At 31.8% G+C, this 26,763-nt stretch overlaps 1 protein-coding gene across 1 annotated transcript; it reads right to left on the bottom strand.

Moving 5' to 3' along the window:
- Nucleotides 1-20,661: 20,661 nt before the first annotated feature.
- On the bottom strand, nucleotides 20,662-25,081 carry LOC100790632 (phosphatidylinositol 4-phosphate 5-kinase 1). Its single transcript, XM_003544107.5, has 8 exons — nucleotides 23,832-25,081; nucleotides 23,582-23,746; nucleotides 23,321-23,486; nucleotides 22,905-23,015; nucleotides 22,621-22,814; nucleotides 22,404-22,534; nucleotides 22,227-22,320; nucleotides 20,662-21,458 (listed from the first exon to the last, which is right to left on the bottom strand). The coding sequence occupies exons 1-8, from the start codon at nucleotides 24,776-24,778 to the stop codon at nucleotides 21,149-21,151; spliced, it is 2,118 nt and encodes a 705-aa protein (XP_003544155.1). The 5' UTR covers nucleotides 24,779-25,081; the 3' UTR covers nucleotides 20,662-21,148.
- Between the last annotated feature and the right edge of the window lie 1,682 nt (nucleotides 25,082-26,763).

Below are 26,763 nucleotides of genomic sequence, written 5' to 3'. Positions count from 1 at the left end.
AAGAATTCTACGTCTAGGTACTTAGGGTCTAAGATGATTCTAGAAGAAAACTGAGAAAGGTACCGTAGACGCTGATCATCGGATGAAAACAATGTGGATGATCTTAGAGATGACAAAGAAGGATGAATAGGTGTTGTGGGTGCTCCGGATGGTCCGTGACGGCGATGGGCAGCAGCAGCGGTGGTGGAGGATGATCCCTTTCTCTTCTTCGATGGTTCTGCCATTTTGATGAAGTTTCAGTGGATTTCAATCGGTGGAAGTGAAAGAGGAGTGAAAAAGAGGAAGATTAGGCTTTACGGGACGCGATTTGGTGAAGATTTGAGTAAGATACGAAGTTTGGAAGATTTAGGTATGGAGGAAACGTGAGGGGAGGCTGTGGCTGCGCAGCAATTCTGATTTCGTGAGTATTTATAGACGAGGACGAGTTGTAATCGATTACAGGGATTGGTAATCGATTACAGGAGCAATAAGCCTTCTGGTAATCGATTACAGGATGTTGTAATCGATTACAGGTTGCCTGTTCATGTGTAATCGATTACACTGGATGGTAATCGATTACCAGAGCCTATCCTATGCTAGTTTCTTAAGAGAGTATCTATGTTTATGCTAAAACACATCCAATATGATTAATTATAACTACTAATGCACTTAATTCAATCATTCAACTATTAAATACAAAGGAAATTATAAATTCTATCATAATAACAAGAATTTAAACAAGATCAATCAAAATAATCTATAAACAATCAATCATAAGAGTAAATTAATCAATCAATCCTTATTTTTCTAAATTACTAACATCTAAAAGGCCTAATTCTCTTCTAATAGAGATGAATACTTCCTTGGGGAGAGATTTTGTTAAAATATCAGCGAGTTGATTCTTAGTATCAATAAACTCTAATACACAGTCTCCCTTTAGGACATGATCTCTAAAAAAATGGTGTCTAATCTCTATATGTTTAGTTCTAGAGTGTTGAACTGGGTTTTTGGATAGATTTATGGCACTAGTATTATCACACCTAATAGGTATGCGATCAAGAAAGATGTCATAGTCAGATAATTGTTGCTTCATCCATAAAATCTGTGCACAACAACTTCCGGCAGAGATATACTTCGCTTCAGCAGTGGATAAAGCAACACTGTTTTGTTTCTTACTATGCCATGAGACAAGAGCCGATCCAATGAATTGACAAGTTCCACTTGTGCTCTTTCTATCAGTTTTAGATCTGGCAAAATCAGAATCAGAATATCCTATTAAGTTACATGTTGAATTCTTAGGATACCATAATCCTAAATTGATTGTACCTAATAGATATCTCATGATTCTCTTTACTGCACTCAAATGTGATTGTTTGGGGTTGGATTGAAACCTAGCACACATGCATACACTAAACATAATATCAGGTCTACTAGCAGATAAATAGAGAAGAGATCCGATCATACCTCGATATTGTTTTATGTCTATAGACTGACCAGATTCATCTTTATCTAAGTAACAGCTAGTGCTCATTGGTGTAGACATGTGTTTTGCACTTTCCATCCCAAATCTTTTGATCAATTCCTTGCAGTACTTGGATTGATTGATGAATATACCTTCTTGAGTTTGCTTGATTTGTAATCCCAGAAAGTACTTTAGTTCTCCCATCATTGACATTTCAAATTCACTTTGCATATCAAGGGAAAACTCCTTGCACAATGAATCATTAGTGGATCCAAAAATTATATCATCAACATATATTTGAACCAACAAAATATCATTATGCTTTCTCTTTATGAACAATGTGGTATCCACTTTACCTCTAGAGAATTCTTTTTCTAGAAGAAAATTGCTTAAGCGTTCATACCACGCCCTAGGGGCTTGTTTCAAACCATACAGAGCCTTTTGTAATTTATAAACATGATTTGGTTTATCCGGAATTTCAAAACCAGGGGGTTGTTCAACATATACCTCTTCTTGAATTAAGCCATTTAGAAAATCACTCTTAACATCCATTTGATAAAGTTTAAAATCCATTATGGATGCATATGCTAAGAGCATTCTAATGGCTTCTAATCTTGCAACAGGAGCATATGTTTCTTCATAGTCTATTCCTTCTTCTTAATTATACCCTTTTGCTATTAACCTGGCTTTATTTCTAATAATTATACCATGTTCATCTAATTTATTTCTAAAAACCCATTTTGTTCCTATGACAGGATAATTTTTAGGTTTTTCTACTAATTTCCACACATTGTTTCTTTCAAATTGATTCAGTTCTTCTTGCATGGCAATGATCCAGTTATCATCTATTATGGCTTCTTTTATATTTTTGGGTTCAATCATAGATACAAAAGCCATATTATTGCATAAATCTTTAAGAGAATGTCTAGTTGTTACCCCTTTTGAGATATCACCAATAATATTGTCGAGGGGATGATCTCTTGAAGCTTTCCATTCTCTTGGAAGTTCGTCATTGGATTTGACTTCTTCTGGAGGATCTTCATTGTTTCCTTTATCATTTCATTTGGAATCTTGTTCATGAATATTCATATGTTCTAAAGAATCTGCTATATCATCTAGCATATTCTTTCTTGACAAGATAGCATTAGATTCATCAAAGGTAACATGAATGGATTCCTCGATATTCATAGTTCTTTTATTATATATCCTATATGCTTTGCTTTGTAATGAATATCCAAGAAAAATACCTTCATCAGATTTTGCATCGAATTTTCCTAGATTATCTTTACCATTATTGAGCACAAAGCATTTGCAACCAAAAACATGTAGATGAGAAATATTAGGTTTTCTACCATTATATAACTCGTATGGGGTTTTCTTTAAAATGGGTCTTATTAAGGCCCTATTCATGATGTAACATGCAGTATTGACCGCTTCAGCCCAAAAATACTTTGGAAGAGAAATATCATTTAATAAAGTTCTAGCAATTTCTTCCAATGACCTATTTTTCCTCTCAACAACTCCATTTTGTTGAGGGGTTCTAAGTGCAGAAAAATTGTGTTCAATCGAAATGTTCATCACAGAATAATTCAAAGTCTTTGTTTTCAAACTCACCCCCATGATCACTTCTAATGGATGCAATCTTAAGATTTTTCTTGTTTTGTATAACTTTAGCAAGTTTTCTAAATGCTTGGAATGCATCACTTTTATGTGTAATAAATAATGTCCAAGTATATCTAGAGAAATCATCAACTATAACTAGGGCATAGTAATTTCCTCCAAAACTCATGGTTCTAGATGGACCAAATAAATCCATATGCAATAATTGTAAGGGTTGAGTGGTTGAAACAACATTTTTAGGTTTGAATGAGACTCTTGTTTGTTTGCCCTTTTGACATGCATCACATAGTTTATCTTTTTCAAATTTCAATTTAGGCAAACCAACTACTAAATCTTTTGAAATTAATTTATTTAAGTGATCCATGTTTATGTGAGCAATTCTTTTATGCCATAACCATGGATCATCATCTTTGCTAAGGAAGCAATGATTGTTTTCTAGTTTTATGCTTAAGTCTATCATGTAAACATTATTAACTGTATGTCTTACATGTTTTATATTAATTTCATGCTTATGTTCTATAAGACATTTCTGAGAATCAAATGATACTAGATAGCCTTTGTCGTATAATTGACTAACGCTAAGCAGGTTGTGCTTAAGGCCTTCAACAAGTAGAACATTTTCAATGGAGTTTAAAGAATTTGTACCTATTTTACCAACTCCAAGGATTCTTCCTTTGTTGTTGTCACCATATGTTACATGCTCGCTTTTCTTTGGAGAGATATGTGTAAACTTTGATGCATATCCAGTCATATGTTTTGAGCATCCGCTATCTATGTACCACTTCTTCCTCAAAGATACCTACATAATCAAGTTTTTGACTTAGGTACCCAAACTTTATTGGGTCCTTGTATGTTAGTATAAACTGAGGATCCTTTTGGGACCCATATCATTTTAATGTTGCTGTAATTTTTCTTGAAGTAGCAGGTTGATATGCCATGTCCTCTTCTTCCACAGTAGAAACAAGTGATAGAATTAGAATTACATTTTTGTGTGGAAGTAGAGAAGTTTTTATGAAACTTTTGTTGTTTTTCAGATTTATACCCTAGTCCATTCTTATTGGAAACATATCTTTGTTTACTTAATATAACATCTAAATTATTTTTACTATAAGAAAATTTTGCAAGTGAATTTTTCAACTCTTTAATTTCTTTTTCATATTTTTCACAACAACTACAAGAATCTGATATTTTCTTGTCAGAAATAGTGGAGATATTAACATTTTCATTTGTTTTAGAAATTGAAACTTCATTTCTAAGATGATCTAATTCTTTGTTTAATTTTGAAATTTCATTTTCTAAATTTGAAATTGTTTTCTTAGAAGATGAAACTAACTTTGCAAGTTTAATTGACTCTTTATGCATATCAGCAAATGCATCTTGCAATTCATCAAAAGAAATAGATAATTTATTTGAAGATGTTACCTCTTCATCACTTTCATAACTTTTAGCCATAAGGCAGAGATTTATCTCTTCATTTTTTGAATCTTCAGAAGATTCCATATCGTTATCATCCCATGTGATGTATGCTTTCTTCCGTTTCTTTTCACTAAGATTTTTCTTTTCAGATTTCTCCATCTTTTTCTTGAAGATGGGACAATCAACCCTCAGACGTCCAGGTTGATTGCATTCAAAGCATTTTAAAGTAGAGGATGAAGTTTCTGTCCTTCTCTTTGATTTAAAATTGGGTCGCCTCTGATTTCCTCTTACTTTAAGAAACTTGTTGAATCTTTTTACAAAAAGACTTAGATCATCATCATCATCTGGATCATTTTCCTGATCACTTTCTTCTTGAATTGAGGATGATGCTTTAAGAGCAATTCCTTTCTTTTTCTTGTCATTTTCTTCATGTTGGTGTAATCTCAATAATTCCATCTCGTGTTCCTGTAACTTTCCAAATAAAGTAGCAAGGGACATGTTAGACAAATCTCTTGATTCAGTAATGGTCGTTACTTTAGGTTGTCATTCTCTACTTAAACATCTTAACACCTTGTTTATGAGATCCTCATTTTGAAATTCTTTACCTAATGCTGCTAGATGATTTACTATATGTGTAAATCTCTTTTGCATGCTTTGAATATTTTCATTTGCATTCATTCTAAATAGTTCATACTCATGAGTTAGTGCATTTATCCTAGATCTTTTAACATCTGTAGTTCCTTCATGTGTTAATCGAAGAGTGTCCCACATTTCCTTAGCACTCTTACAATTTGAAACCCTGAAATATTCATCCATTCCCAGGGCAGATGTTATTATGTTTTTGGCTTTTAAATTGTATTGTACTCGTTTTCTATCCTCTTCAGACCATCTATCTCTAGGTTTTTCTATTGTTATACTTTCACTTGATGAACTGCCATCTATTGTAACTCTTTCTACTGTGGTGGGTATATAAGGCCCTATTTCTATGGCTTCCTAAATATTTAGGTCTATTGCCTCAATAAAAATTTGCATTCGGGTTTTCCAGTAGTGGTAACCCTCTCCATTAAAGATTGGAGGTCTATTGATAGAATTCCCTTCTGGAAATAAGGAGTTTGCTGAGGCCATCTTTTTCTTGAAGCTTCTAAACTTTATACAAGAATGAAGCTCTGATACCACTTGTTAGACAAGTGGCCTCAGATATCTTAAGAAGGGGGGGGGTTGAATTAAGATATTCCAAACTACTTCCCCAAGTAAAAACCTATTTCACTTTTTATTTAAGTTATAAATTTCCTTAACAATGAACTTCTTAAATATTGATTCAAATAAAAAAATTTGAATATGAATATAAAGCAATGATAAATAAAGGAGTTTAAGGGAAGAGAAAGTGCAAACTCAGATTTATACTGGTTCGGCCACACCCTTGTGCCTACGTCCAGTCCCCAAGCAACCCGCTTGAGAGTTCCACTATCTTGTAAATTCCTTTTACAAGTTCTAAACACACAAGGACAATCCTTCCTTTGTGTTTAGAATTCTTTTACAACAAGAGACCCTCGGTCTCTTAATCCCTTAGAGAATTAGAAGGAGAAAAAGAATGAATCTCTCTTAAAAGAGATAGATTTTACAGATTGAGCACTCAAATAATTCCTTAATGAATTGCAATTGAATTGGCCAAGGAATTCTTAAGAGGATAAAATGATTTTGCTCTTTTAGAGAATAAAAACTTGTTGTTCTGAAAAACTCTGAGAAAATTCGTGTTATAAATCACATATATATAGACCATTGGTGGTCATGAAAAAGCCTTTTGAGAAGTTGTGACTCTTAGAATTATTTTTCTGAAAGTCTTGTCTGGTAATCGATTACAGGATTTGTGTAATCGATTACAGCTTTTAAAATTTGAATTTAAAACGTTTATTAACTGCTGGTAATCGATTATCAAAATTGTGTAATCGAATACACAGTCTAAAATTTGAATTCAAATTTTTAGTAGCTGTTGTAAAGCATATTTGGCCACTGGTAATCGATTACATCTTCTGGTAATCGATTACCGGAGAGTAAATCCTTTGAAAAACACTTTTAATTTAAATTATTTGGCCAAACCTTTTGCTAATTCAATTAGGAATTCCCTTCCTAATATACTAGTGATCATCTTGATGTTGTGACTTGTATTCTTGAAGTATTGTCTTGAATTTAAACTTGAAAAGCCCATTTGCATCAATTGCATCATATCATCATGATCATCATCAAAACACCAAAGGCATTTGCATCTACACCACATTCTTCTTCATTATCATAATCATAGTCCATATGAACTTCTTGTGACATCGCATAGTCATACGTCCATTAATCTTCGTCCATCTTAAGGACATATGCATCATACACAAGTACATTCAAATTATCATATAACCACATCCAAAAATTTACTACATATTAACTAACAAACATATTAACAGGACATATGCATCATATAGAAGTATATTCAAATTATCATATAATCACATCCACAAATTGACTACATTATACTAACAAACATATTAACAACTAATACAAATATATTCTAAATTTATAACTACATTATTTACTTAAACTAAACTTAACACTATAATAAACAACTAATAAAACATTTTTCCACTACAACAAAATACAATTATGTTACCTAAATCATTTAATATTATACCAAAATCATTATACCTAATTAAACCAATTATATCCACAATTAAAAATACAGATATTATAAATGATAATATTCATATATATATAAATTTTAAAACATAATTAAAAAAATTTGTTAATAAACTAATTTCCGGAAGAAGTTGTTCCGGAATCACTTCTTCTGGAATTGAGCATAGTAACTTTTGGAAGAAGTTCTTCTGGAAAATCAACATTCTCATTCCAGAACTACTTCCCTCTGTAGTTAAAAGTTATTCCAGAAATAACTTTTTATTGTTCATCTTCTCTATACAACTACCTAGAAAACGCAAAAAAAAATTGATAAATGCGTACCTCCGACGAAATACGAACAGCAACGACTAAAACAACTTCAAATACGGAACAGCTGCTTCACGGGACCACCAAATCGCTTGTTACGGAACAGCTACTTCACGGGACCACCAGCTTTTTACGGAAAAGGATAACAATAGCAAGAAGACGGGGATGAAGGTGAAATGGAAGTGTGTAAAACGAAAAAACAGCGCAGTAACTTTAAAGAAAACAACCAGGGGCAAAATTGTCATTACATATACATTAAATATTATTTTATTTTTAGTTATTATTATAAAATGAAATTTATTTTTACTTCACGTTGTTATAAAATTATAATTATTTTTTTATTATATATTAAGTTTTGTAATACAAATTAAATGTTATCATAATAAATATTTTATATTTTTTATCAAATATACAAATTAATTAATTTTTATGATTTAAATTATACTAAATTGTCACACAAATTATTATTTACATTTACATGCGCGTAAAAAAGGAATTACAAATATTAGTCATAATTATGTTTACTAATAATAATTTATGTATAATAATATTATTTATTTTATAACGTAATTTATTTATTAAAATCAAATAATTAGAAAAATACAGCATTTTACAAAAAGCAAACAAAATAATTTTCGGAAGAAGGTGGTCTTCCGGAAGACCCTTTTTCCAGAAAACTTCCGGAAGACCCTTCTTCTGGAACGTATTCTGGAGGTCTTCCGGAATCTCACCTTTTTCTTCCGGAAGTTTTCCGGAAAAAGAATCTTCCGGAAGAATGGTCTTCCAGAAATAACCTTCGCAGAAGGATAAAATTGCTCATTCACTGTTTGCTCGGTACCCGAGCAATATTGCTGGTGCACGTAGCAACTCCCTATGTGTAATTACTGGGCCCAACATTCTCTAGGGCGAGTAAAGGTCCATATTTGACCGACCGAAGACACTAACCCAAATCCTATCATGGCATATTAAGGACTGGACCCTCAAGAGATGCAAAACTCATTTCAACAATAGACACGACAATGTACCAAGAAAATAAGGGAAAACCCTAGAAAAGGACCACACTCACATCACAAGTTGCACGAGCGGGTACTTAAATCAAACAATCATGTGAGTTTGCCGACCATAATGCTTTTGAATTTGTCTTTTCATATCACAAAAGCTACATCTGAAGAGACGCAACACCAATCACCCTTCTACCACACATATGTGCAAGTCAATGATGATGATAGGGGGCATTTCATTTTATATATAGTTTGTGTATTAAACGTGACCAACATCATATTCATGGGAAAAACCAAAATATCCCAAATGAGGGAGTTTGCATAATGTGGATTAATATTTCAGTTGGCATGAACATCAAACTACCCAAGGTCCTAAAGTGGGGTTCCTTCGTAATCACCCTGAGAGAACTCATTCGTGAACATCACATTGTTTGTCTAAAGTGCATGAGTGTTTTTTTCAAGTTCTGTGGTGTACATATTTTGAATTCAAAGGAAGGGACCGATTTTTTGCTCGATGATGATCGGCACAAACAATTGATCATATCCAATACACAACAATTCTATGCTTTAGATCTGACTATATCTGGGAAAAGATTAGAAGTCCCGGGAAAAAAACAAAGGAAACTATTTTTTCTGGTTAGTTTTGAGTCTATTTGATTTGATCAAATGGACATAATAAAAGCAAGATCTTTTATTTTAGAATATTGCACGTTCTTTTCAAAATATATTAGCTTGAATATCAAAAATTGGATTCTATGGCTCAACACTATTTGGAGTATATAGAGTAATTGTCAAGTATTAGTCTTATAGAAATTTTAATTATTAATTTAATCTATTGAAATTTTAAAGTATGACCATATTAATTTTCAATAAATTTTGTCACTGAATTAATTTTTCAAAAACATAAAGTACTGCCATATTTATTCATACAAAAGATTGAAGTAACAATAAGTTCTTGATGAATTGATTGAATAATACGCATTAATTATTTTTAGTACTTTGAATGTTTGTTTCACCATATAATCTTACAATCTCAAGAATCACATTCCTAAGAATGTTATTCTCATAGATATATTTAGAAGGCAAGGAGAATAGACATTTATTGCAGTAAATTATATTCCCGTATACCTATCCCTTACGAGAATGATAATAACTAATCTCAACCGTTAGATTTAAATGAAAGACAAAGATTAATAAAACATTTTAAATTCAAATTAAAATCTAATTTAACCATAAAATTTTTATAAGATGTATCAAACAGAAATTTAAATATATTAAGGATTTAATATATAACTTCCTAAAATATCTCACACCTATCATCACCATGACCGTCACCACCATCATGATCGTTTTTGTCACAACTGTCATGGACACTACTGCAATCACCATCATAATTGTCCTATAAAAATTTTATGGTCAAATGGGATTTTAATTTAAATTTTAAATATTTTATTAATTTTAACTTTTCGTTTTAATATAATGATCATTCTCATGTGATACGTCTTGTATATAGTATGACTCCTATGAGAATACTTTCTTTCTCATGTAAGAACATGAGATAATAACCATCAAATCAAAATAAATAATAGCCAATTAAGATTTATATATTTATAAATTAAAATTAAATCTAATATAACCATCAAATCTCCAAAAGATTCAACAACAAAAAATCAAATCTATAAAGATCATCTCATCAATTATTAATTTCTAAAAGATCTCAATTAACCCATCACCAACATAACTATTGGGACCACCATTGTAGCCATTGTCACCGCCTCCTCCCCTTTTGCTGACAACTACACCACCTTCGCCACCACGACTGTAGTTACTGCCACTACTGATGTCGTCGTGTTAGTGGTTGTAACACCCTAATTGAATCATACCATAATGAGAGAAATCCAGAAGTTGTGCAGGTATGAGACTATACAAAAGATTATAGCTTAAAAGAATTAATTGGTATTATCTATACCAACAAGATGCATCTACTTTTTGGTAGTTCATCACTTAAGAACTTCATAATTAAGCGTGTTTGGCTTGCAGTAGTTATAGGATAGGTGACCTTCTGGGAAATATTTTGAAAAGTGTGTGAGTGAGGACAAAACACGCTAAAAAATATTATGTTAGTTTGTAGGATTAGCCATTGATCCTGAAAACAGGTAGAATGTAAAAGTCGCCAAGAAGTCAAAAAATTGGGAATGTTACATTGGTGGCGGTAGCAACAACGACAACCACTGTGGTAACGGAGGTGGTGACAGTTGATGACGATGGTGACTGTAACGGTGGCGATTGATGATGATGATCATCATCATAGTGATATCGAAAATGACTACATTCACGACGACATTGGCGAGTGGTGGTAGCAGTTATGCTTATGGTGATGGCTGCAACTGTGATCATGGTGGTAGCAGCAACAATCATGGTGAAAATGATGATGGGTTAGATTAAATATTATAGGAAGTGATAATTGAGATCTTTATTGATTTGTTTATTATTTAGTTATTTTTTTAGAGATTTGATAATATATTAGATTTTAATGTGAAATTTTAAATATTTTAATTTCAAACATTTATTATGTTTACGTATGATTATGATTATATATATATCCTTCCATCCGGAAATAGAAAAATATGACATGAAATAAACGTCTCCTAAGTGTTATTTTTATGAATAATTTTTATTATAATAGATTGAATAACTAAACAAACTTGAGAAAATGATTTAATAATCAATTTTTAAATTAATACAATAACACATGATTTTAAAAAGTTATCTTGTGAATTTAGCATTTGAAAAAAAAAAAAAAACTTGTTCAGAATTCAGAAGCCCCCCAAACAATAAGGTTGGATATGCTATTAGGTCATCCCCATTTTACTTTTACCCATAAATTTAATTTCTTCATAAAATTAAATTCCAATCTCATTTCCTTTTCAACTTTAACATACAGGGTAAGTACTCGGGAATCATGAAATATCAACCAACTATCAATCATTAAACATCTGGGGTGCTGACAACGTTCATAGGGCAAACTTCTCCATGATTTGGCATTGTCTAACTTTCTCAAGATATGTATAGTAATTTTTACCAGACAGGTCCTATATGTTTGTTCCACAAAATAATTTGACTATATATAGTGCGATTCTTGAAATTGAAGGCGATTGCATAGAGAATTATTATTATGCGGGTTTCATATGAACCTTACTTTTTAGATTTCATATCTCACTTGATTGCCATCCATGTGTGGTGGTGGTGCGCTAAGAGGCATCATAGAAAATCTAGAAAAAAGGATCCTTACTCCACCTACAACAACAATTGCTTTCCTGACATTTAAACCAGAAAAAATGCACTCTCCAATAATACTGCTTTAACTCACACTCTAATTAAATAACTCCAATTTGTCTATTAGTGTTCGTCAACAGTAGCCACCACTACACATAGAAGGATTGATTCACTAGGACTGTGAATTTAAGTCACAAATTAGTTTTCCAATTTCAATCATTCTCAAAATGGACGAAACATATAAACCCTATATATACAAGTCATCACATGTGACACGAACCAAAAGATTTAGAGTTTAATTTATATCTGTTTTCTGATACTCCATTCTTTCTTTATGCAAGTCATCACATGTATGGCGTATATATTACTTTTAAAATAGTTATAGTAAAAGTTATTACTAATAAACTTACCATGTCAATTTATGATTAGATAATTAAGTAAATGTCTACACCATCAATACATAAACTAATTTCTCAAAGGTTTATATTATCAATAAATTGAATACTTACCATTTGTTCAAGAGGACAATTTTTGAAATTTAAATTGAAGAAGAATAAAATTTTGAATTTATTTAAATGTTAGCTTTTCACTTTTTTATTTAACTAAATAGAAGAAGAAAAAAAGATTTTTTTTTTTGTATTTTATGTCCTCCTCTGCATTTTTTTTATCTCTTATCCAAATATGATCAGTTTGCACGAATTCGGGGGACTGGGGCTGCCTTCGAAATGGCATTGAGGACTTGAACCCTTTAAAAAAACAGAGAAAATAAAAAGAAATGAACAATATAGCTAAGGAAGATTATGAGTACTTTTTAGAAATAAGTTATATCTGGGATTTTGGAAGATATTTTTGCCAAATTTTCTGTCGTATTGGAACAACGTGATTCATGGCAGTTTATTAGGGTTATAAAATATGGTGTTTTAGATAATGACCTTTTCTGAAACCTTAGACAACATGATTATGATCTTTATTATAGAATTGTATGTTCATGATTTTAGAAGGGTTCAATTAGATGATCGATTAGCTTCTAATTCGTCCAATAAAAAATGAGAAGAAAGCGAAATATTTAAAACATAACTTTGGGGGAAAATTGTCCCCTCTTATTGAAACCTCATGTTGGGTTTCATATTAAACTGTTTTAAACCCTCGCCACGTATTACATTTTTCACATTGGGGCACGACGACTCTTACACACTCTGGCATGTTTTTTTCAACTTAATTATAGGACGAGTAAATTTCTGGTTGCAATGTGCTATGATCGACTTGGACTTAGAAACACAATTCGTAGACATGAAAACCGTGTCTGTGTCTCTGAATAACGTCAAATATTTTGACAAAATAATGTCTCTTGTAACATCAACAAGATGGCTTTTACTCTTATATTATTACAATTGTGAATCTTAGCTGCACGTCTTCACATATGTTTATAAAGTATAATATAAAGAGTGGGAATCAAAAGTAGGGAAGAAATATTGCCAGAGTGGGAAAGACGTGCATGTCCACTATAGCATATGTTCATAAAGAATGAATGTTGTATTATTAGTTATTCATTGAAAAATTAGTTAACGAGTATTTTAAAGAACTACTACAGTTAGATAAATAAAAAACATTAAACAAAAAAAATATTATTACAATAAAATCTTAAGAAATATTTGTTATATGTATTTTTAACAGATTAAAATATTAAATGTTTTTAATAAATAATTAGGGTACTTGTTAGCAATTTAATCCATCACATGTTAAGAAACTTGACACGATGAAATAAAAAGATCTTTCTAATAAGTGTATTTATTGCTTAAGATATTGGTTAAAAAATTAAAAGAAAAAATATTTATTGTGAAAATTTTAAAAAAAATTATAAACAATATAAGTTTATATATTCCAATAAATAATATTTTATTTTAAATTTTTAAATTAGTATCCTAAAAATATTGATTAACATTTGGCTAAAGTAAAACTGTAGAAATTTAACTTTTTGTGTTGTTCTTGTAAAATGTGTTATTGTTCATTGTTAGGTATAAGTACAAAAATGAGGTTATGGTTACTTAAATTCAATTGATTGCGGATAACGAGTTGCGGCGGCTCTTTTAAATGCACCTTAAAATGTCGACTGCATCTAGCAATATTAGTCGTTAATTTTTTTTTTTTTTTTTTTGAGTCTGAACCATTGATTATGATGACTTTTTGCATCAATGGGCTTCAGGTAGGTTGAGTAGAAGTGAAGGTTGGGCTTAAGGTGGATGCGTTATTTAGTTGATGGATGATGTGGTTCTCTGTTTAGTTTTAATTCATAGATTGAAAAGGGTTTTTCATGGTCCATTTCATTTAAGGTAATGAATGTGTGATAGTGACTCAGCCTGTTGAGACTCTGAAAATGAATGTTTATTAGGTGCTGGATGTTTGTGGCTCTTTACATGGTTAAAAACCTAGAAAGAAATAAAGAAAAAATTGAAGAAGTGAGTATTTTTTATCCATGATATTGATATAAAATATTTATTGATTTATTGATAATTAATTTTTATTGAAAAATCGAGCTGGTCACCTTTCATGAGCCTCTCCATTCAATTATATTTTTTTCATCTATAAATTTTGAATTTAAAACTTTACTTAAGATCAAATCCAATACTATTCAAATAAATATGGTAAATATACACAATATAAAAATTTAAAAAGAATAATAAACTTTTATAAAATGAATTATTTTCATTTAAAAATAATTATAATTTTGAAAATTAAATTATTTAAATTAGTTTTTATTTTAAACCCATTTACATTTTTTCTTAATTTTTTTTATAAAGAAAAACGTTAACAATTACAAGTAAATAAATATTTAATATATTTGTATCGTACAACTTATTTTTACTCAGTATTCTGAAATATTTGTTAATAAAAAATTATATATGTAAATTTAAATATTAAAACAATAAATGACCAATGTTTTTGACGGGTATTTTAGGAAGCATAGCTGTTGTCTCCTTTGAGAAAGTCTAGTGTTGGCACCAATTGAACCTTTTTGCCAACATGTGGAGGCCACCCAATTAATGAGTATTAGTTATAAGGGTTAGAGAGCGGGCAATGCATTAATTGATGACCTTATTAACAGTATCTATTTCTATGAACCATACGTGAATAAATCACGAGGCCACTAGTGTTTTTGCTCCCCATTTTACTAAAATTACTACCACAACGCCTGCCTCCAAGCCACCTTTGTTAAAAGAAAAAATGAAACTAACTTGTTTAATACTTCAATTTGTAAAGTATGATGATGATCATGATGATGATTTGGCATATTTCTTCTCCTAAAAATTTTATATTAAAAAAATTATATCATAAATTAACCGATAATTATCTAGTTTAACTAATACTAGGAAAAAAACTTTATTTTATCACCTATAATAATTTTTATCTTTCATAAAAGATACTTATAGTCCATAAAAGACTATATATTAGGTCGGAATTAATTTAAATTGAACTATTTTTTTTAAAAATGATAAACCCATTAAATGCATGCTTTTTTTTTTACTTTTAAGATTTAATTTTAAAATCTTACTCGTAACAAAATTAAACTTCTTACGGTCTAAATCAATAAGCATTGATAAATTATTGTTTGGTCAAGTAAGTGGAATAATTTTTTCATTTTTTCTTTTAAAACAATTTGTAACCCAAAATTATGTTTAAATATAAACACAATCATAATTTTATCAAACATGTTATTTTTTATTCAAAACTTAATCTATACTCTTCACATTAATTGTGACTATATATAAACTAAACATGCACTTGGAGGATTTATTCAATATTATTTTAAGATTTTAAAATTATTAAACACTGCTATGCATATGAATTAATTGGCACTGAATTATTGTAATTTGAAAAGTGACTTCGAATTTAAGTATTAAATATGTAATTATGTTAAGAATTTGAACATTCTTACATGAACTATTGGACTATTGGACGACATTGCGAACTGTGATTTTAACTTTCATAATTCTTTAACATTCAAAGTTTTTAAAATTTTTGTTTAAGTTTATACTCTTACGAAATAAATTATCTATGTAAAATATGTTAGCTTTTCTGTGAAAGCCTGAAAAAGCTTATTGTCAAAGAATACTTGTATTTTGTTTAACCTTATGTGATGGTTGCGTTGGTGTAAGTTTGAACAGGCAGTTAAGAATATTTGGTTGAGTAGTTAATGGAAATAATTTAACTGAAGGAACTGGACATAACTCTTAGTTAAGAAGGGAACCAATATAAATTTTACTTTGTAATATTCGACAATTATCTTAACGTCCGTTGCGAGAAAGTTTTCAGGAACACGTATATTTGTTTATTTCAACAAGTAGTAATAAAATAAACAAAGCTAGAATATGTTTTTTTATCTCATAAAACTGAAAAGGAAATAAGTTTAATTTGTTCAAAATTAAGTTCGAATAAATCTAAACTTAAAATTATGATATTTTATATTATTTACGTATATAATTAATGTAAATATAACATTATGGATTGTGTATGTAAACAATATAAATGTAACATTTTTACATCTTCATATGGCCACCATAAAAAAACTAGGAACGTAAGTTCGAATAGCCAAACATTGCTTTCGGCAAAAAAAAATAATGCATTTTAGGAGGACATAAAATTTATTAAAAATTTTGCAATGACAAAATTCAGATATTTTTTAATTTTATAAGAAAAAAATATATTTTAATCACTAAAAAAATATATTTCATTTGTCTCATTTTGTAATTGACATTCTGTATTATTTTATACAAACCAAGAAAACTTAATAAAAGAACGAGAGATAATCCCAATTTTATAAAATAAATATTATTATCATTAATTTATTTTTAGTTTTTGTTATCTATTATTAATATTATAAGGAATATTAATGAAAAAGTATTATAATATTAAAATTATGATAAAGGTATTACTTCTTTTTTTTTAGAGACCATAGACATTTTTATGGGAGGCAATTTTATTTCCAAGGTAGACCATCATAAGCAAATTATATATATATATATATATATATATATATTTGTAAAAACAGAATCGTGATACAGAATTGTATACTTTCATTCTTGCGACGCTAAGCTTGCTTGAAAATGGTTCTGTCTCGGTCTGAATCGAGAATCGGCGTGTGTAAAATGTTCCTACGACACACAGATACAAACAAACACAGTACAACTATATTTAGCTTATATCTTTAGGTTCTATCATCACACAAGCCTGGCCAAAACGAGAACACAACCTGGACCATAATGGACATTGTGTTAGTATATTCGAAAGTATTTGACTAGTTTCGTTTCTAGTTTCTATATTAGACATTTTCTTCTCACTTCTTTTTCTAAACAACTGACAATTGACCATGTTCTTTTATGTATTTGTGTTGTTATTTATTAATTTAAAATCGTTTAAAAACTACATCTACCACTACCTAGCTAGCTAAAGTGGCAGTGTATCTGTCCCATGTGCCAGGCCTATTCCGGTTGTTACAGCCTTATACAGAGGTGAAATTTTGGAAAAATAATCAGTTTTTAATTAATTAATTTTATGAAAAATTATCACTAATATTTTACTATTCGTGAGAAATTCATACAGATAAAGCAGTTGAATATTCCAAGGAGAATGAGAAATTAATTTATACTAATATAAGATAAACTTATTATTACGTTATTTAATAATTTTTATAGAATGACTTTATTCCTCGAAAAAAACAGAATGATTTTATTCCAACATATACTGTTAAATTAAAAAATTATATCACATAAACCATATGTATTTATAAATTTTATATCATTAAAACTATTTAATATTTATTGATATAGATTAAAGTTCATGTGGTATTTTTAATATATATAATGAGAATAATCTAAGCATACTTTCATTGTTATATATTTTTTATAAACTTTAATATAAACAATTAAACTAATCGATAGTTTTAATTCATCAATTAGATATTAGTATATCAAATTATTAAATGGTGACTTTAAAATATCGAGTATTACACCAACATAAGCTAATTCTCCCTCTCCATGAACACATATATACATTCTAAAAAAGCTATAAATCAAATATTTAACTTCTGTTTTTCTTCAATCCGTTATAAAAAAGTTAATAAATATACTAAAAAAATTATTAAATGCTCTAATGTTGCTGACTGCCTTATCTTCATTCCAATATTATACCAAGTTACTAACTCTTGTTAACATCGATACATGTGCACCAAAGTCTACTTATTTTCTTCCCTTGTTTGGTTCTTCCTGGAATGCTATTTTCTTATTTTTCTTCAGTTCCAATTTCCAAATAAACAAATCCATCATCATGAGCCAATTGAGTACAGATCTTTGCGATTTGCTTATTATTTTAAATGCATTCGGCATTCCCACAACGATTGTTTCCATTCAATGAATTTGATTATTTTGCACTTGGGTTGTGTTGCAGGCTCCAAGGCACACTTACCATTGGATTTGGCTAAGCACTTGTGTTGACTCAATCAAAAGTTTTCAAAATGTACGGGAGTCAAATTACATATCCCATCTTTAAATATTATATGATACTATGATATTAAACTAATTACAACATGGTAGCCTGCAGAATGAGATGCAATGTAACTTGAACACATGCACTTGCTAGCCAGCGGAATTAAATAGTTAATTATATAACATATATAATAATATAAGGGCCATTGAAATGAAAGTTGTGAACCTTCGGAGTTAACTATAAAATGCTTACCATATAATATGGGGTCAAAAAGTCAAAATAAATAATTTTAACCCTTATAAAAGTTATAAAAAACGGATTTCTTCTTTCAAGCTCATGTCACGGCGAGATATTGCAGAAGAAAAAATTGCAAAATTCGATCCAATTTATCGTGATTAGTTAAGGCAGCCATCATTAGAGATTGAATAAATCAATTTCTTGCATTACCAAATCTATTTGAGCAAATATCGAGATGAATGAGCCTCTTTTTAAAGCTATGGCAAGTGAAGATAGGGATTAACAAGGGCACAGTAACTTCTTGCTAGTGACTATTCATTTTTTAAAGGAGACTATTTGGTTTTTGATAGTAGCAAAGCGATTACTTTACGAAGTGTGTGTTGGGAATGTATTTATTTGCTGTACGGGGTTGAAATGCACGTGGAAAAAGTGGGGATGATGACAAAGTATAATGAAAGGCAATTCAAAGAACAACATATGGAGACACGTTGAGAAACCAATTCCGGAATTGTTGTTGTACGGCTACTTAATGTTTTTTCCCTAATTCCTGTGGGTTTGTATCAGTATTTTTAAATAGGAATGTGGGATCCAGGTCCCGTTCCCTCGACCTAGGGGCACCTATGCCACGATCAAAATTTACATTGTTGCAGATTCAAATTTAACTAACAAGTTATAGCTTATAGTTTTTCTCGACAATTATATTTCACAAGTAGTTACTAGCTTACAGTATTTCTATAAATTACAATTATCGTCAATTTTTAAAAGAATATATACAGTTAATATTATAAATTTATTAATATTTATAATAATTTTTTAAAAAGTCATATAAAGATGATTAGTGATTAGTCCAATATAAAAACTTTTATATAGTTACTATAAAACTATTAAAGTCCAAATTTTAAAGGTCATTTTCCAATACTTTGAATTGATTAGACTTTTTGTTTTACAAGAAAATTGATAAGACGTTAATATTTATCCGTTTCCAAAACTTACCTGTCTATTTGTTTTAGAATCTAATGAAATTAGTTTTGATAAAATTAATTTTAATATTTTAAAACATTATTAGAATGCGTGTTTAAATTAATCTTAATAACAAGTTTTCTGTTAAAAAATGTAACACGTTGAGAAGAATAAATTAATTCTTGTAATTTATCAATTGAAAACTTAATAAAATCTCAAACCCTTGTTAGGAATAGTAACATTCTATATATTTTTATTGGCGTCTAAGAGGAAAACACTTCATGACATGGCAATACTTTATTTTTTTTAGAACTATTTTACAACCTATGGAGACAGTTTACCATTTGATAGTGATTATGATTTGGAACCACAACAATGAAATGATATAAAAGCCAAGATGGATTGAACATGTAAATTTGTTGAGTGAGGAAGGTTTGTTTGAATTGAGAGTGGAATGAAAGGACGTGGAAGACACGCTTGAAATCCATAATCGCTGATTAGTTTCCTGAAAAGAGAAACAAAATGGCAATGGGGCCAGCCACTCACACTGACGTTACTTCTGAGCCAGCAGACATTACACTACAATGTTTCAAAAGAGAACAAGGTCAAAACACAACAGAGTAGATGCAATGCAGTGCTTGCTGTTGCTGTTGTTACTGCTAATGCTAAGTGGTAATTTTACAGTGGATAAAAGAATACTAATAGATAATGGGGGTTGGCTTCAATCACATGACATGAGTAACGATTTTACTTGTTACCGAGATAGATTCAATGGAGCAATCAGGGCAGGTTCCACCACGTGATGTGATTACTGATTATAGGTTTCTTTCTCGCAAACCCAAAAGATTAAAAAACTAGGTCAAATTTTACTAAATTAAGATATAAAAATAACTGGTATGAGAGAGGCACATGAACAGTGAAAAGCAGGAGAAAGAAAGTGACCAAAATGAGAGGAAAAACGAGAAACGCCAGCACATCTCCCTGTCTCTCTCTTCCTTTCTCTGCTTTTCATGTCCTTCAAGACCTCTTTGAAGCCCAACGCCCTCGCTTTCACTGCAAAAGCTAACCAAACGACCCCAGTTTTTTAATTTTCTTCAACCCCACTTATTTATGTTTTCATTCATAAGATAAGAGACTTTGTTGTGTGGAAGAGAAGACTTGGGACACTCCATCTCACAACAACATGGGTCTTCAAAATGTCTCAATAATTCAAGAATAATAATCAAAGTAGAAAAAAAAAATTAATTTCCTTCAACTATGCATCCTTTGTATAAACACTGTACATTTTTTTTTTTATTTCCTACACTTATCCACGCTTTTTGAATCCAAGCTCAGGTAAACAACACTCCACGTTGTTCCCTCTTACTATCTCTCCCACCATATATTCATATTCTATGTAGTAGTAACCAGAAAAAATTCAACAAGCCCCACCCCATTTCCTAAAACAAAGGAAAGAAGAAAAAAAATTCCGAACTTCATCCCAATCTTCCATGTACAAGTTTTCCCATCCTTCAGCACACCATTCACAATGGCTGTGTTTATAAAATTAAGCCATAAAAAACCCGAAATCCAGGGAGCTTCTGTCAGCCACTTGACCGTGGCGTGGCATTTTAACTCCAAGACCTTTGCCAAGGGTTTCAAATTTGAAGCATTTTTTCCTGAATGTTTTGAACAATCAGGCATCTTCACTTTCAGGAAGAGAAATATTTCAGCCTCATTGTTGACCCATCTGCTACCTCTCTTCAATGAATATTCTCCCAACAAAATCACGAAACCTCTTCGAGTAGAGCTTTGGATCAACAGCAGAAATTGAAGTAGAGTCAACTTGCAAGGACTTGTAAGCATGCTCAAGCTTTTTGCTGATATCATAATCTTGCAAAATGTCAATAATCCCAAAGTATAGAATGACATCGTAAGTCTCCCCACTGCAATAAGGGGTCAAATGGCTGATTCCAGCAGTAGTGTATTGATCGAAATCACTCCTCCGGGCCACTCGCTCCGCTCTTGCAGGCATATTGGCTCCTAGCCTGATTAATGATTTCCTGAAACAAGAAGAATCCTACTTAATACATACCATAAAACTTGCAAATATGCATTCACATAAAAGCCAACAAACAGCCTTGAATAGTTTAGGAATGTGACAAAATAGTGAAAAAAACAAACTTGCAATCTTCAAATCACACAGTAACTACAGGCTGGAACTGTGTTTAATTGTCTGAATAAGCTGAATGTTAGGATGGATACAGAAAAATCATGAATCCAGAGAAAGTATGAAACAATCATAATTGACTCGATGAATCTATTGTCAGGCCAAAAACAAATTAGAAATCTGAATTTGAATCAATGAATTGGGACCACAGCCTGCATGAGCCCCACTAACAACAATTGCCTGCAATACTATATGCCCACTGACTTGCTAAAATAATGCAAACTACTTTCAATTATTATCATGAAAAATATCAATTAAAATGAAGAAATTATTAAACATTAATGTCAACAGAGTTATAACTATTGCAATTTGCAAGGGTGTACAGGTCACAAACATCTTAGTTTGTGACGCTTTCAAGTGGTAACATGAGACATGTCTATTATTTTCACTCTGATAGCAGTAGGACCAATTTTCGCTCAAGCACCAATACATCTTCCAAACAAACAATTCTCGTTTCACCCTGGTTAATATTCCAAATGATTATGGGCCAATTCAATTTAGCTACAGGTGCAGGTGTTATAACAATGCAATCATTTTATAAATTAATAACTAAAATTCCATCAGCATTAATTGTAAGGAAATAGAATATATCAGTACTTACCTTCCAGATTTAACACGATCTCTATCCTGTAGCTCTGCTTCAAGAAAGCGATAACCACGCATCAACTTTTCATTCTGATAAGAATCCCGATTGCCTAAATGGGGAAACACATGAAATTTAAAATATTGTAACATAAAACTCTCAAAATATGCACTAAAGTGGATGGTGGATCAATACCAGTGCGTAAAAGAAAAGGTGACAATCCCATTTTGTCACATGTATTATCATCACGAAAATGAATGCCAACCAAAAGACTGTAATCCATAATTTTCTCGGCTTCCAAGAACTCACAGTCCCGCTCAATTTGTCTGAACACAATATCAGAGGACTATATAAGCATATATGTAAAGCCCCAAATAGTTAAATAGGACAATCAGCTAGCATAGCAACTTACTTGATGAGTTCCTGGAACCAATTTCTTTGTACACGAAAAACAAAGTTGAGATCAAGGTCCTTGAGGGTGGTTGTTTCATCAATGTCCTCATCAGGTTTATCTGTGGTGCGGCCATGTGAAGATCCTTTCAAATCGAATCGTCTATGAATTGGATATTCGGAGCAGAAAAGATTGCCCATCACAATGAACCGGATCTGGTTTTTCAATAAACAATCGAAGTCAAGTACTGAAGCATGAGGCATCCCACCTCCAAACAGCTATAGAACATATCTACCAATCTATACCTTCTGGCCTCCAATTGGCTTGACACAGTGCACCCCATAGAATTTGGTCACGAGTGAATTCTCATATCGAGACACATGCTGGTAATAACTCCGAAGCATCCGAATAAGCACCTAAAAGTTGAAACCAGAATCAAGCATCACTCTATATATGTACCAAGCAAAAGATCCCTAGTAACAATATAAAAGGCAAGAATCCATGCTCAATCACAACACATGAATGACCAAACCAATAAAACCGGCCTCCCTCTTCAAAAACCAAAGTTGACTGTTTCACAAAAAACATTACTCCCCATTGCCCCGGAGTAGAAAACTTAGAAACATATCCATTTGGCCATGGGGAGTGTCACACTCTAAGATTGTTATTGCAGAATTTAACAAGCCACAACTCTACAAGCCTTTGAATACATGTATCTAACCTTGACTTCAGATTTCTTCACTGTCTTTATCATGAATCTATCATCCTGGGTCAAGTAGAAGATGCTTCCACTTTTTCCGGGAGACGAAAGCTCCCGAAGAGCATCATTCCCACATATAGCCAACATGTAATCAGCAGGATCCACCTGAAATAGCTTCCTCAAATGCCTACAAATTCAAACCAAAACACAGTCAAAAAACAAAAACATGAACACCCCAAAACACTCAACACACCCCACCACACCATCCAAAACAATCCACACCTGAACACCACAGGACAGTAATCCTTCCATCGAAACTCCGCGGACTGATGTGGCGGCGTAAGCTTCGACCCCTCAGCCGGAAACCTAGTCCAGAACTTCTCCTTCGGATCAAAATCACTCTGCTTGAGCTCTCGCAACGTCGAAGCCTCCTTCCCAACAGTGTACCTACACAAATAAAAAGTTAAAACACAAAAAACATGGAAAATTTCTCAATAACATCAAAAACAAAAATCCCTAGTGCTTCATTCACCTTATCCCCAATTGCAAATTAAGCATCAACTCATAATTCTTATGCCCTTTTGAAACGGTTTCCCCGGGTCTCTTCACCTCGCTAGAGAAACAAGGGTTCCTCCTCGTCTCTTTCTCTTCACAATCCGACGTCGTTCCGTCGCGGTAAAACATCGACGCTTCCACATTATCGATAATATCGCACGTGATGTCACCAGCTTCACCCTCCGACTCCCAAATACAAATCCTGGGGAAACTCTTATCGTTATTAACGCTCCCTCTTCCGTCAACCGAAAACCGCTTCACGTTAAAATTCTCACCCCAGAGCAAACGGTGATGAATCTTCATAACGCCGTGCCCCTTGGGGACCCCGTTCTCCCACAACCCCTCGTAACGGTTTCCGTTGGCCCAGAGTAGGGCTCCCTTGCCGTTAATCACGCCGTTCTTCCACTCCCCGACGTACTCGTTCCCGTTCTTCCAGACGTAACGGCCGTGACCGTCTTGCACGTTGCGCTTCCACCAGCCTTCGTATAAGTCACCGTTCGCGTAACGCTTTTGCCCGAACCCGTGTTTTCGGTCGGAGCTCCACGACCCGCGGTAGGTGTCGCCGTCGGATCCGACGAAGGTTCCGAACCCTTCCATGCGTCCCGATTTGAACTCGCCCTCGTAGGTCGCGCCTGAAGGCCACGAGAATTTTCCTTTTCCCGAGGCTTTTCCGCGCTTCCACTCGCCCTCGTACATGCATCCGTCGGTCCAGAGGTATTTTCCGGATCCGTGCGGGACGTTGCCGGAGAATCTCCCGGCGTAGAAGTCGCCGTTGGGGAGAACACGCTCCACGGCGGAGGATCCGTCCACCGCCGTTGCAGGCGTCACTCGCCGGGTCGTGAAGCCCTGCGACCGGCTCCGGCCGGCAACCACCACCGGCGGCGACGGAGACGCCAGCGCCGGCGCGACGTCGCCTTCGCGCATTCTCTTTTTGGACTTTGCGGCGGTGGTGCGAATGTGAGCTTTTTTTCCTCCGGCGGAGGAACTGGAATCAGTGCATTTTGCGGCGGTGTTCAGAACGAGGCTCTCGCATGTGCATTACTTGAGCTGAGTCAGTTCGGAGTGTCGCCGGCGGTGAGACTTCTCTCTCTCTAGGATATTGTTTTGTTTCTCTCTCTCACTCTACTTTTTCGCTTTTGTTTTCTCTTTTTGTGCTGTCTGGGTGAAAACGAGTGGGAATCAGAGAGAGAACAGAAGCCAAGCCGATAGAAAGAAAGAAAGAGAGATCATGGAGTGTAGTATTTTCAATTTTAATGAAAATAAACAAACATTAAACTAAATATTTCCTGTCTCTGATTAATTATAAAAAAATTCAAAATTTTATTTTTAAATTTTTAAATATATTAATTATTTATTTTCTTCCACACTTTTATTTAATTATTCTTTCTTCAAATATCAATGAGAAATAATTAATTGGAATAGAAAGATAAAATATATTCTTAAAATAATAATATAAATAATTGATAAATTTAATATGATTAATTAAATTAATTATTTTTTTTAAAGAAGATGAATTCTTGAAATGTTGTCTGAAAGGAGTATTAATTCAAAGAGTTAGTTAAGTAATATAAGGTTAGATTAAAAATATGAAAATGATTTATTTAATAAAAAATGTAAATTTTTTTATGATAATAATAATTACGCGTGATATTAATTTTTAACTCAATAAATTAAAAGATATTTGTATTCTTTGAAAGAAAAAACAAAATTAATATTTGATCTAATTGATTAGAGAAGTCTCTTAATCTTTTATCAATGAAAAAATTACTAAAATAATTAGTAATTAAATCGATTTTAAGTAAGAATTAAGAAAGGAAGAGGGAATAGGAGAGGAAGGTGAAAAGAGAGTGATGAATGATAGACAGCTTTGGCTAGCGGCAGTTGTTAGTGAGTAATTAATTAATTAATTAATTGTGCAAGAAAAGCTTTGTGGCGGAGTGTGACGAATATACCCTCGTGCCCTCAGTAATTCTTTGTCTTACCCCCAACGACAGCGTATCAGCGTCTCAATTGGATCTTGGGTTTCATCGTGACGTAACGGAATCTCCTAGGATTGCCAGCATCTGATTTCTTTCTCTTTCTTCGAAAATTTTATAGAGCCACAATTTCGGGATCTCCCTTTGGTTCAGTTACAATTTTGGAAGGCTAATTTTGCTTAAAAGACAAAATTTAGTTATACGTGTTGATCAGTAAAAAAATCATGATAAATATAATTTTAAAATAATTATTATAAAAGCATATGATACATATATTATTTATTCTTTCTATTTTATTTAGAATAATTATTAGGTTACACTTAAAATTAAGATAAATATTTATTTTAATGCAAGAAAGTATAAATTATTGATAAATTAATTATTGAAAGATAAAAAATTTAAATTTAACTTTTAATATTAAATTGATTCTAAAAAATATAATTTATTATCAAATTGATTCTTAAATATTATAATTTAATAATAAAATAGTCTCATAAATTTAAGAATCAATCATACTTTTTTAATAAAGAATTAAATTTAAATTTTTCATCATTCAAAAATTTTAAATTATCACTATCTCACGCTTTTAGTAACCAAAATGAATATTTAACTACATAAAAGTAAGAATTACTCCTATAATAATAATTCATTAAAAGTAATTTTCTTGATTAATAATTATAGATTTTTATCCAATTAAATAATTGTTTTGCTTTTAATTAATCATTAATTTTTCATTCAATAATTGTAACTCTTTATTTTGTTTTAAATATAATCGTTTACTTTTTTTGTGACCGATGTAAATCGTTTACTTTAAAATAAGTAAATGTCCAAAGTTCAGAAACTAATTTATTAGGTGTGGACCTTATAGTTAACTTAAAATGAAGAAGTCGTTCCTCATCTTTATGAATCTGAAATGAACCAGAAATTTTGGGA

Source organism: Glycine max, chromosome 14 (assembly GCF_000004515.6).
Source record: "Glycine max cultivar Williams 82 chromosome 14, Glycine_max_v4.0, whole genome shotgun sequence".
Taxonomy (NCBI): domain Eukaryota; kingdom Viridiplantae; phylum Streptophyta; class Magnoliopsida; order Fabales; family Fabaceae; genus Glycine; species Glycine max.
Note: the sequence above shows the minus strand (reverse complement) of the source record. Positions and strands in the feature narration are given on the sequence as shown.

Bases quoted from the DNA above. Each gene is read 5' to 3' on its own strand.
- LOC100790632 (XM_003544107.5), bottom strand. From the start codon at position 24,778: ATGCGCGAAGGCGACGTCGCGCCGGCGCTGGCGTCTCCGTCGCCGCCG. The intron at 22,321-22,403 runs GTATTGATCCAC...TTCCCCATTTAG, and splicing joins ACCTTTTCTTTTACGCACTG to GCAATCGGGATTCTTATCAG. The intron at 21,459-22,226 runs GTAAGTACTGAT...TTCTTGTTTCAG, and splicing joins GATCGTGTTAAATCTGGAAG to GAAATCATTAATCAGGCTAG.